This window comes from Lepidochelys kempii, chromosome 7, assembly GCF_965140265.1.
Source record: "Lepidochelys kempii isolate rLepKem1 chromosome 7, rLepKem1.hap2, whole genome shotgun sequence".
Taxonomy (NCBI): domain Eukaryota; kingdom Metazoa; phylum Chordata; order Testudines; family Cheloniidae; genus Lepidochelys; species Lepidochelys kempii.
The window spans coordinates 48,022,479-48,035,161 of NC_133262.1; the positions used below are offsets into that span (position 1 = coordinate 48,022,479).

The window sequence follows — 12,683 nt, forward strand, 5'->3', positions numbered from 1 at the left end:
CTACTCTGGTACTCGGGGAGACACTGGTAGCACATTTGCAGGTTTAGAAAGGATTAGGGGGAGGGGTAGCTCAGTGGTTTGAGCATTGGCCTGCTAAACCCAGGGTTGTGAGTTCAATCCTTGAGGGGGCCATTTGGGATCTGGGGCAAAAATTGGGGATTGGTCCTGCTTTGAGCAAGGGGTTGGATTAGATGACCTCCTGAGGTCCCTTCCAACCCTGATATTCTATGACTCACAGGTGCGGTTCACATCACTCCTGATGCTTTCCTCATCACCCTCCTTCTGCTGTGGTCTGCAGAGGTGGTGGGGCTCAGCTGCTTAAATCCTTCCTTAGTCAGTAGGACGAAAAGCTACTCCCCTGTGGGAGCCACCTCGGGCCTGGTTGTGCTCTCTGTCCCAGCAGTATAGAGCAGGAGTGTTGCCATGGGGGTAGTACAGGGTGAATGAGTGAGAGGGGAGGTGGGCACTACTACCTCGCTCTTTCCATTAGCACATTTCAAAGTGCTGTACAAAGGGAGGGCAGTGCCATGATCCTCATTGTATAGATGGGGAAACTGTGGCACAGAGTGAGGCTATGAGTTGCCCAATGTCAACCAGCATGGCAGAGCTAGCAATAGCACCCAGGTCTCCTAAACGCCAACCCAGTGCTCTATCCACTAGGCCACGCTGCCTCCCAGAAGCAGGGGCAGGAGACTTCCCCCACAAACATACCCCATGCTGCATGCTGAGTCCTGGGTGTTCAAAAGGGGCTAGTGATTTGGGGGGCTCAATTTGAGACCCTTCAAAGGGGCCTCGGTGTCAGAGAGTGGGGAGCACCCGTTGACTGGAAATCCTGCCCTTTAAGGAGTCTCAAGTTGGGACCCAAAACTGGCCTTAACCTGTGTGCCTGAGTCAATGCTGAATGCCTGTCAATGCTGCCATCAGTGTCAGGTGTTGCAGTGGGGGAAGGGGGGAATGAGTTGGTGAGGGAAGTTCTCTGTTGGCGGGGGCAGAAGGAAGGACCCTGCAGTAACGCAGAGCCTGTACATGCCCAGAGAAAGGTGGGTGTCATGGTGGTAGTAGAAGAGACAGAGAAAGAATTGTCCAGTGCCAGTCCCTCCCCCATCTGCCCACACGTGCGCAGTCTAGCTCCGAGGGGATTTCTTGACCTTCAGCTCAACAGCATCACTTGAAGGCAGTGTCATCTAGTGGTTAGAGCAGGGTTGCAGGACTCGGGGGTCCTGTTCCCGACTCTGCCCTTGACTCTCTGTGTGCCTTGGGGATGTCATCGCTTCTCTCTGAGCCTCAGTTTCCCCATCTGTACAGTTGGGGCAGTCACAAGGCTTCACTGATGGGTGTAACCTCGGGTGGGAAAGCCCTTACGGAGCACCCAGTGAATGACAGTCATGTGGTGCGATAAATGAAGGGGGCGAGGGGGAGCTCCCTTTTATGCACACCCAGCCAGCCAGTTAGCGAAAAGGCCCTCTTGGTGGCTGTTCTCTGCTTGCTTTAACAGAGTCCCCCAGGTTAATAGAGTCCCCCAGGTAAAGGAAAGGGAGTGGGCACCTGACCAAAAGCATCAATGGGATGGCTAGAATTTTTTAAAAATGGGAAAAAAGCTTTCCCTTTGTCTCTCGGTTGTTCTCTTTTGGCTGAAGAGACAGGGGCAGCAGGAATACTGTGTAAAGTTTAAACCAGGTATGAAAAATTATCTTCCGTACCTAGAAGGATTCACTGGGACAGGGAATGTTTAGATAGATGTGATCAGGTTTATTTCTTTATTTTGGCTTGTGGATTTCCTCTGTGCTAAGCTCAGGTATTTTTGTTTTCTTTTGTAATGTTAAGCTGGACCCCGGGAACCATTCCTAGTGTTTAACCCCTTTTCAGTTGCTTTATAAGATCTAGCAATTGCCTGATTTTCCAGATGTGTTTCCTTTCTTCTTTTTTTAATAAAATTTACCTTTTTTAAAAACCTGATTGGTTTGTGTCTTAAAAGGTCTGTGCATATGTTTTTCAATTAGCTGGTGGCAACAGCCGGGTTTCCCTTTTGTTTGTTTTCTTTCTCGGCTTCCCCAAGGGAGGGGTGGACAAGCTGAGGGGCCTCAGGGAAAACTTCCCAAGTGAGTTTTTCCAGGATTTGCAAGAGGCAGTTTTTCACTTGGGTGATGACAGCGTTTACCAAGCCAAGGTCAGAGAAAAGCTGTAACTTTGGGAGTTTAATACAAGCCTGGAGTGGCAAGTATTAATTTTTAGAATCCTTGCGGGCCCCCACCTTCTGCACTCGAAGTGCCAGATTGGGGGATCAGCCTTGACATGTGGCCAGTGGGTCTGGTGATGTGATCAGGCCTTGGAGAGGCCTGGAGCGAGAAGGCACTGCAGGAGGTTGGCAGATGCCTGCAGATGCAGCAGGGAGGAAGGAGGCTCCCACCCCCAGGGCAGAAGGGCCCAGCTGGGGACTCTAAAAAGACAAACAGGTCTTGGGAGGAGAGGGGCTGGGCCCTGTGGGAAAGTGGGGCAGAGGAGACTTTATGTTTGAGTTTATTTTATGGCAATAAACCAGCCCTCAAGGAGGGGCATTGTTACTGGGCACAAATCTCTATGGAGCTACTGAGTGAAGGGGAAACTGAGGTAGGGTACTGCAGAAGCCACCCCTGGCAGCAAGGGGGAGCTTGAGAGGCAGCCGACCATGTTGCAGGGTTGCTATATCAGCCTTTAAAGGGGAAGTACTGGTGTGGCAGCTTTCATCCCGCCCAGCCCTAGATGAGACAAAGACCCAGCCGCACCCAGATCAGCCGGGCAGGCACCGTTGCATGCTATGGGGTTGCATGGAGCCCCCAGCTACGAGTCCCTCTGGCTGATGTTGGCTATTTCCAACAGGAGAGCCAGAATGGGAGTAGGCACCGTGGGATTGAGGGGCAGCTGAGGGGCCGGGTTGGTGGGAATGGAGCAGAGCCCACAGCCCACTGAGGATGGGACCAGGGCTAAGAAACTGAAAGCAGGAAGGCCCACATCTCTCCTAGGGCCAGGAGTAGCCAGGGATGTGGGGGAGCAAAGGTGGAGGGATCTCCCTGGCCTGGGCTCTGTCACATACCCCGCATATGAGCCGGTGTTTCTCCTCTCACTGCTCCCAGCGGGGCTGGGGCTGCGTGTGCCCATCTCTGATGGGCCAGGGGGGGTTCCCGTCTCTGTCTCATGGCTGGCCTCTCTCCTTGTGTCTGCAGGAGTACCTGGATGTGCTGGGAAGACCCATGGTCCTGGCAGGGAACAAAGCAAAACAGGTTCAGTGGACCAATGTCTATCAAGATGCTCTGGTAAGCAAGACAGAAGCGAGCCCTTTCCCCACCGCGCCCACCTGTGCTTTTACTCCCCCAGCTGCTGGAGCAGCTGCTTGCTCGGTGCTGCTCCATGGACATTTAGCTTCGGTTTCCAATTAGCAGGGGGTTATGATAATGCTTTAGGCTCTTCAGTCAGAGAGCTGGGAGCTGCTAGCTCCCATCAGGGACTGGGTAGCCTGGCTACATGTGGACAGTCCTGGCAATTACCCCCCGCGGGACGCAGAACCCTCAGGGTAGATTTACAGCCGCTCTGCTGGTGCCAAAAGGAAACCACATGGCGACCCCCCTTCAGAACTTCACGGTGGGAGGGAAGCATGTCAAGCCAGACACAGGTAGCAGATCCTTGTCGACACAGTGGACCCCCAGGGCTCGGTACTGCAGCTCACCAGCTCCGTTCTGTGGCCTCTGTCCCAGCCTGGGATAAATGCCCAGATTTCCCCAGCCATGCAATGGACCCAGGCCAGCAGTAGCGCAGAGCCTGCGAAGGAGCTGTCAGACCGGAGCAGACATGTCCGAGAGCTTGCTTGACTGGTTGCCTTTCCTTTCTCTGTCCAGGGCCTGGGCTTGATGGTGACTGGCACCCTGCCAGTGTTTAACCTCACGGAGGATGGCGGCAGCAACAGAAAGGTATGAAATGTTACCGTCCTCTCTCCAGCTCTAGGGGCCCGTACACCCCTGTAAACTAAGAGAAAGTGCAGGGGTATCCGTGGGGTCACACTGGGGCCAAGCCAGTGGGAGTGGAGAATCAAGTCATGCCTGTGTGTGTGTGTGTGTGGTGGGGAGAAAGACAAAACACAACCTAGCATTACTGTGCATAGTGTGTGTCAATTCAAACTGCATCCCAAACAGGGACGGGGGGGACCAGGAGCCAGCGGGAGAGGAGGAAGGGTTTGTCTTCCAATGAGACTAGGAAGTGGAGAGCTACAGGGAGGCTGGCTCAGCCGGCAGCAGCTGCAGAGGCCGTGGCCCTTGTAGCCGCAGGTGAGAGATGGCATGGAGAGAGGCAGAGAGCACAGGGACAAGAGGAGCGGATGGGAGATTGGGGCATTTGGAACTGGCTGGAGCGAGTCCCTGCTGGGTTTTAAAGAGGAAGATGATAGCTCAGAGCTCAATCACAAATGAATCTGGCCAGAAAACTAGCAGGAGAGATGGGTACGTGTTGGACTCGGTACCTTGTTTGCTGTCCATTTTCTGTTCCCTGCCCATCTTCTTGTGCTGGAGACAATCGCTGGAGTCACTGGCTGGGCAGGGAGGGACAATCTATGCAGGGATTCTCTCAGGCGTGCCACCTTTTGCTGCAAGCTCAGGCTTTCTCCCAAGCTAAGCAGACTTGCGTGGATCAGTATTGGGATGGAAGACGTCACAGAACAACACTTGGTGCTGCAGGAGGTGGTGATGAGTAAGGCTACGATTTTGTCATGGATATTTCTAGTGAAAGTCATGGACAGGACATGGGCGATGAACAAAAAATCACGGAAGCCATGACCTGTCACTGACTTTTACTAAAAACATCTCTGACAAAATGGGGAGAGAGAAGGGTCCAGCATCCTGCCCCTGCGGTGGCTGAGAGCTGCGGGAGGACCCCTGCCAGCGGCCACTAAGCAGCTCCAGGGTCCCACTGCCGCCGGTGGCTGGGAGCTGCAGGGGAACCCCTGCCAGTGGCAGCAGCTGGGCAGCTCAGGAGTCGCCACCAACGGCAGCGGCCAGGTAGTTGCGGGGGGTCCCGCCAGAGGGTCACCTGTCGCCTGTGGAGGCTGGTCAGCTGCGGGGCCCCCAATGTCATGAAGGTCACTGGAAGTCTTGGATTCCGTGACTTCTGTGACCTCCATGACATAATCTTAGCCTTAGCGATGCGTGCTCAGCAGGTGGTGTTCTCCCTGTCCCAGCCTTGAACCGGCTGGCAAAGATCCCCCTCCCCCTTGCATAAGATGGAAAATCAAGTTCTTGACGATTTAAAAATGCCTTGCTGCTTTGTGAAATGGAAGGGCTGTTTGCCCTGGTCTTTCGCCAAATTCCTAGCCTGCCTCCCTGTTTTACCAGCTCCCACGGGATGTGATATTCTTCCCTTCCCTCCACAAACTGTTCTATAGCACTGCTGTGCCCTGCTGAACAGCTGCTGCTTTCCACCCCGGCAGGGGCTGTGTGTCTAGAGCTGGATCCCTTTTTATCCCGTCCGTAAGAGGGGCAAGTGCGAAAGGCTCCACCAATTACCGTTGGTAAAACACTTTGTGATACTGGGACCAAAGCATCTGTGTCAGTGGATAGCGTCATCACGGGAGATGGGATGCCGCCAATTCCACGATCTCCCCACTGCTCAGGCTGTGTTGGCACGAGGACGTGCGTATGTGAGAGGCAGGGAGAGGCGAGGAGGAATCGCTCAGATGTTTCTGGTGATGGCGAAGCTCTAGAAGAAGCACAGTTGAGCCGTGGGGTCACCGCCCCCCCCCAAAGCTGGAGGGTATCAGTGCAGCCTGGATGTCAGGAAATCAGTGGAAGTTAGAAGCCTAAATACCTTTGTGGATCTGGGTCTAAATTCTGGTTATTTGGCCTTTCCCTGCCTGCTGGGTTAAATGAAGGATGATTTTTGCTTGTGGCTGTAGAGTGCCACTGAGCGGTACCATAGCCGGCTGGGTTAGCCGGTCCTCTGCAGTCGCTAGCCCCTCCTGGTTGCTAATGCTAGAGTTTGCCAGGGAGCTTTCCATCCGGCTGCCTACATCCATACCCAACATGCCACTACATGTCCAGACTGTACCGTAGGGCTGCACAGGCTGCTACCTAGCAGGGAAGCTACCTCGGGACCCCTGCCCTCCCCTTGCAATCACATCCCTGGGGGAGCAGCATGGAGCAGAAAAGAACTTCATGTGTTCGTAGCTTCTTTGCATGCAAGGTGGCAGCTGGTGCCAAGGAGGCAGAGCCAGCACCATGTGACCAGGGACACACCCTCCCACCCCTGCGTGCCAGTACTCACTGGTGCGCCATAGGTAAGGCTAAGATTTTATCACAGATATTTGTAGTAAAAGGGTCAGGTCATGGGCAATAACCAAAAATTTGCAGAAGCCCATGACCTGTCCCTGACTTTTACTAAAAATATCCCTGAGAAAATGGGGAGAAAGGAGGCTCCAGCACCTACCGCAGTTGGGAGCTCCAGGGTCCTCCCCCACCCGCCACGATTGGGAAGCTGCGAGGGTCCCCTTGCTGCCCATGGTTGTTGGGAGCTTCAGGGCCCCTCTATGGACAGTGACTGGGTAGCTGTGGGGCCCCTCCACCGCCCGCGGTGCCTCAGAGCTCCGGGAGGGGTCCCCGCCGCCCATGGTGGCAGAGTGGTCCGGGGTCTCCCTGCCACCCACAATGGCTGGGAGCTCTTGGGGGGGTGGCATCTAGATAACTGCAGGCTTCCCCCTGCCACCCGCAGCAGCTGAGAGCTGTGGGATCCCCTCTCAGAAGCTGGGAGCTGCAGGGTCCCCCCGTGGCCTGGCAGCTGGGAGCTCCAGGGGGGGTGCATGTGGCAGCTGGGAGTTACAAGGGGGTCCTGCTGCCAGCAGCACTTGAGAGCTGCTCAGGAAAATGTCACAGAGGTCTCTGGAAGTCACGTAGCCTTAGCCATAGGTCATAGCTTGAGAACGGCAACTATGTGACCTGTAAGGGCCTGATCCTGCCAAATTTGCATTGATTTCCATGGAAGCAGGATCTCTGAGGCTGCGTCGGAGGAAGTGCAGGACAGGAGAGACTCATCTCAGTGTCTGATGTGTTGGATTTGGTCTCTCGTTTGCTCTCTGTCAGTTTTCTCTTTCCTGCCCATCTTCCTGCCCTCCAGACAAGAACCAGCATCACTGAGGCTAACGCTCTGCATTCTATCCTTGACCTCCGACCTTTCCTAGCCCTCTCCTCCCAGAACCCCCTGACTCTTCTGCCACCCACCCCATCCACCTCCTCTTCCCTGGGTCTCTCCAATGGTTTTGTTTCATGTTATTATTATTATTATTACAGTTTATTTATTCTCCTGGTCAGTTTTTTTGCTTCCAGGCAAAAACAAAAAACCCTTTAGATACTGAAACAAAAGAGCACCTCTGCTCCGGGGGGCATCAGCCACAAAGACGAGCCAAGGGGGGTAAGGTTGGGAGCTTGGGCCTGGTTTAACTTCCATTGCAATTCCCTGGGAACAGAACCAGAGCCATGAGGATTCGGATAACATGAGCTGGATCAACCCACCCGAAAAGGCAGGGCTGGGACAGCTGAGATGCTGCATTCACCCCAGCAGCTATGGATGTCCTGAGGGGGGTTGCTGGGGTTAGGGGGAAGGAGGGATGTAGAGAGATGGAGCAGTGGCTCCTGTTTCTCTGTGGAGCTTGTTTGCAGATCAGGGAGACAGGGCAGGTGAGGAAAGCAGTGGTGGGGGTTAGTGAACCAATGTATGGCTCTGTATGCCAAATGGAGCTCTTCCCCCAGCCTCCTTCCCACTGGGCTTTCTTGCCAGTTCTTGTAGTTTCCCGGGTTGATACAATATTAAAGGACAAAAGTTGTGCAGCTAGACCCAGCTTGTGCCAACCCATAGGGGGTTGAGGGAGCCACGTGTGCCATGGTGGCTATTTGTGCTGGAAACCAAAGCACAGGCTGGAGTCCCAGCTGTGGCATGTGACGTGGCCCTGGCATGCTGCGTAGGGATCCGTTGCTGGGACAGCAGCCCATGGTCCTTCAGGAGATGCTCACGACCCTTTCCAGGGATGCTGCATCACCGGATGTAGCCAACGGTAGGCGCTGGCGAGGGGGGAGCATCGCCAGGAGGGGCTCAGCCACAGCAGTGGTGAAGGAAGGGTGGGAAGGGAGAGCGGAGCTGGAGCACACCCCTTGCCTCTCCCCTAACAGGAATCCACCACTCCCACTGGGGCTGGCAGGACAACTCCTGCGCTCAGGTGACTGGCATCTCTAGGCTGGCTGCTCTAGCATCATCCTCTCCCACCTGCATCCACCCCGTGCACTAGCAGAGCGCGAGTCTGGGCCTGTCCCTGCTGCTGTGCGCTCTCGAGCGGTCGTGGCCCAGACCACAGGGCCTGGCTTCAGATCCAAACTTCCCCCAGCTCTGGGGGTGTGAGCAGAACCAGGATTTTAAACTGCCCCATTCTTGGGAAAGGAGCCAGCTGCCAAGGTCTGGATCCAGATCTGAAGTTTCTGATAGTTTGGTTCCAGATTTTGGGCCCACCTCTACGCAGGACATGCCCATTCCCTTCTCCACCCTCACACATCCTGCCCTTCCTGCCCTGGAGGAAAGCCCCAGGTGCCCAGAGATTTGCTCCAGCGTAACAAAGAGCAGGCCACCAGCTGCAGGGGAGTCGGATGCTGCCTGACAAGGGAGCTGGTAGGGGTGAATTCTGGGCAGCTCCCAGAGGCAGCCGGGGCAGGTGGATAAAACACAAAGCAACGAGCAAATGCGACACGTAGCCCTTGCTAACCAGATCCCCGGCAATAATGCCCTAATTCAACCACCCGCCTCAACTCACTGCTCCGCACTGGCTCAGCCTCCTCTCCCCCAGTGTCATGCTCCCCTCCTTGTACTGCTCTGGATTGATCACTGCAGCGGTATTATGTGTTCGTAAGCAGCCAGCAATCTGTTTCCCAACTGAGTAAGCAACAAGGCCAGAGACCAAGCCTCTGTCCCCTGAGGAGCTGGGCTAGTGCCTGCTGAAGCAGCCTGTCCTGTCCCACATCAAGTGGGATAGCAGCTGTGGGCATTGGTGTCTCATCAAGGGGAGCAGCAGCAGGGCAGGATGTGTGAGGGTGGAGAAGGGAATGGGCATGTCCTGCGTAGAGGTGGGCCCAAAATCTGGAACCAAACTATCAGAAACTTCAGATCTGGATCCAGACCTTGGCAGCTGGCTCCTTTCCCAAGAATGGGGCAATTTAAAATCCTGGTTCTGCTCACACCCCCAGAGCTGGGGGAAGTTTGGATCTGAAGCCAGACTTTTTGGCTCAGACCCATGTCCATACTGAGCTGAAACAGAGGCCTGGGGCTGGATTGTGGGACCCAGAGTCACCTCTAATCCTGATACACAATGGAGGAAGCATGGTCTGGCCGTCAGGGCACTAGCCTAGGACTTGGAAAACCTGGGTTAAGTCCCTGCTCTGCCACAGACTGCCTGTACAACCTTGGGCATGTCCCTTAGCCTCTCTGTGCCTCAATTTCCCAGCTGTACAGTGGGGATAACAGCCCTGCCGCATAGGATGTTGTGAGGAGAACTGCATTGAAGATGGTGAGATGCTGAGACACTACCTCAGTAAATGCCTTTGATAGATAAAATTGAGTCTTCGCCTTTGTCAAGCAGGTCCTCATGTAGCAAAATGGCTGAGACTCTTACCTACCAACCCCCCACACCCATGGTCATTTGGGGAACAATTAGGACCCAGGGGAGCAAATCCACCCTCAGGTCGAGTTGCTTTTTATGGCTGTGATCGTAGCCTGAGGAGGTTATAATTTGCTGTTCAGGTCTCACAGGTAATAAGAAGAGAACAGTGCAGAGAGCAGCAGTCAGGGCTTGCAAAACTCCATTACTGTTCTGGGGAGACCTCAGGCAGGGGGAATGCGCAGAACCAATGCTAAAGAGCTAGACGTTAAATGCTAAGACAGCCCTTGACAGCCTGAGCACTTTGCTCTTAATTAAGTGACCTGTCTTAACTTTACCCAGGGCAGCTCGGAGTCTAGCAGGCAGCCTTACAAACCAATTCTGGCTTCTTCTAATGGTCTCCTTACTAAGCCCCTCCCTCTCGTCAGCTGTTCCCTGGCACTGAACTCACGTTCATAGGATAGTCCCGTTGCTGTGATTTTTCCCTGTGCATCCTGTCCTGGCTTTGTGGTTAGTTTGGTGGCCCCAAGTCCCAGAGAGCGTCACTGTTTGCTGGTCTCTCAGTTAAGACTCTGTGGCATTTTCCATAACGCTGGGGTTATGGATCCTCCAAGGTACATTTAGGTGCCTAACTCCCGATGGGAGTTTGACGCCTAAGTGTCTTTGAAGAGTTGAGCCATTCTGTCTTCATTTCAGTGAGTACATTCAGCCTGTTTCACACGCCTCCTGCTGTTGAACTATGGTAATCTTCTTTTCCTGCTTGTAGTGTTGCTGTGTTGCCTTTGTACTTATTGGGGTTACTCTGTACCCCAAGCCCCAAGGGTGCCAGTAGTGTATTGTGTCTTGGAGGCAAGTACAGCAGCTAGGTCTTGTAGGTGCTAGCCATGATGAGCCATTTCCTGTTTGGGTCCCTGGGGCAGTTCCGATGCCTGGGGTGCTCTCTCCAATCCAGTCTCTGTTCAAGCAAATAAGCATTTGTGGGTTTCCAAGCCAGGCTCAGTTAGTGTCTCTCACTGGGGCCCCTTTGCACTGGCTCCCAGCCCAACCGCTGCTGCTCCCCCATAAATCCCACCCAGAGCTGCACCCAGCTGTGGTGTCCAGCCGTCACAGTCTGTTCCACCCGCAGCTTTGGCCACAGTTCTGGGGCGTCTCTCCAGCTCCCTGCGGCCCCCGCTCTCCATGCGGCCCCCACTCCCAAACAGAGCCCTGGGCACTTCCTGGTTCAGGATCTTTCCCTTACCTGGCCAGGGAAAGAGGGCTGGTGAGAATTGTAGTCCACTGCTTTGCAGATCCATTACACTATATAATAGTTGCTAAATTCCACCCCCGAGCTGGCTGCATTTCAGTATTGGGGGTGGGGGGAGTTGGTAACATGTCGAGTCTGTAAAGTACTTTGGGATGAAGGTGCCTAGAGATGCACAGCTGTGAGAGAGAAACAAGCCACATCTCCAGGGTGAGTGGATAATAACATTTGTATTAGTCATTCACTGCTCCCCTGACAGAGCCCTGGTATCAGAGAGGCCTCAAATGTACTTGGAGGAGTTAAGCAAAAAGCTGTCGGGGGAACAGGCCCATGAGCATCAGCCTCTCCCATGGCTATCCCCTTGGCACGGAGATTTGAGTGTGAAGTTTCTGCTTTGACCTGCAGAAGGCCCTTCAAATCCAAGTGTCTGTGTGTGAGTGTGTGTGTGTGTGTGTGTGCACTTAGTGTTTGCACCCACTAAGGGAGTCGAATGGCACCTGTGCTCCCACCCACGTGGGATGCCCACAGCTCTGTCCTCAATCCTGGTGCTGACGCCACTTTGTCTGCTTCTTGCAGAACCAGCTCATCCTGGGCGTGATGGGAATCGACGTGGCTCTCAATGACATCAAGAAGCTGACGCCGCGCTACAACGTGCGTGGGGAAGTGGGCCCCACTCAGAGGGGTCCCTCGCATGCCACCTCGCAGGCCATCCCCGGGGCCATGGCGGGAGAGAGGGGAAACAGGGGCTTCTTTGCTCTGCCCTTGGCCATGAGGGGAGGGGAACGTGAGGCATAGAATGAGCAAGGCGCTGAGCAGCACCAGTCTCCCTCGGTCCTTTCTGCATCGCTTTCCTGCACCAGTCCCTGTAGCAACCCCTGCAGGAGGGACACTACGTGAAACAGTCTCGGACAGGCACTAAAGGGTACCAGCCACATCTCCAGCTGGAGTACGCTAGAGGAGCTACAGGGACGTGACTTGATCCAGCAGAGGATCTGACCCCACATGTCACACCCTGCTGAGAAAGAGCACAGCTGGGTTATACAGACCCTGCTGCCTGGCAGGGAAGCAGCAGCCTGGCTTCTGAGGGTCAGAACTCGAGGCATGTCCCTGCTCTGTCAGATCTCCTGCCTGGCTGGATTGAGAACACTTTGCCCTGTCGCTCCTGTGCATGTGTGGGTGGGACGGTCCGATCCAACCTCTGAATAGCCATCGTCCCCTGGGATCCAGGGATCCTGTCACCAGTGCCGGGGCAGGGTTTCTCTACCGAGCCAGACAGCGAGGAGTCCCTGGGCAAGGGGCGTATCAAACGTTCAGGCGGGAGGGCTCAGACAAACAGGATCATCAGCTCGGTGAGATGCTGGAGATGGCAGAGGAAGGGAGTATCGGACCGCTCCGTGCCCGGTTGCTGAGGCACCTCGATTCAGCCTGGCGTTTCACTGCGACTCCCCAGGCAGAGACGTCTCAGCAGACGAAGCCAAGTGTCAGGGAAAAAGAAGGTTCCCTCAGCCCGGGGGGGAGGACCTCAGTTGAGGTTCTGGGCCTCCCAGAATAGACTCCAGCCCCCTACAGAATGAGAATCTGGGCTGCATTTCCTTGTCCATCAAGGAGAGGTGATGGGTTCCATCCCTGGAAGGATGCGAAGCAGAGCCAGGTTTCTCTGGACCTTGGAGGAGGCAGGGGAGTCTGGGGTGGGCCCTGCAGGAGGCAGGGGCCTCTGAATTGGGATCAGCTGAGGTGGGCCCAGCACACTGAGGCTGTGATTGTGCTGGGCAGAGACCGAGCTCCAGGCCT

At 54.9% G+C, this 12,683-nt stretch overlaps 1 protein-coding gene across 6 annotated transcripts in view; it reads left to right on the forward strand.

The window, feature by feature from the left end:
• Positions 1–12,683, forward strand: part of CACNA2D2 (calcium voltage-gated channel auxiliary subunit alpha2delta 2) — a 587,011-nt gene that overhangs the window by 528,296 nt on the left and 46,032 nt on the right. For all 6 annotated transcript variants that reach the window (XM_073352554.1, XM_073352555.1, XM_073352560.1 and 3 more), the window contains 3 exons: positions 3,201–3,290; positions 3,870–3,941; positions 11,469–11,543. In XM_073352554.1, coding sequence (XP_073208655.1) covers positions 3,201–3,290; positions 3,870–3,941; positions 11,469–11,543 — 237 coding nt within the window. The remainder of the gene's footprint in view (positions 1–3,200; positions 3,291–3,869; positions 3,942–11,468; positions 11,544–12,683) is intronic.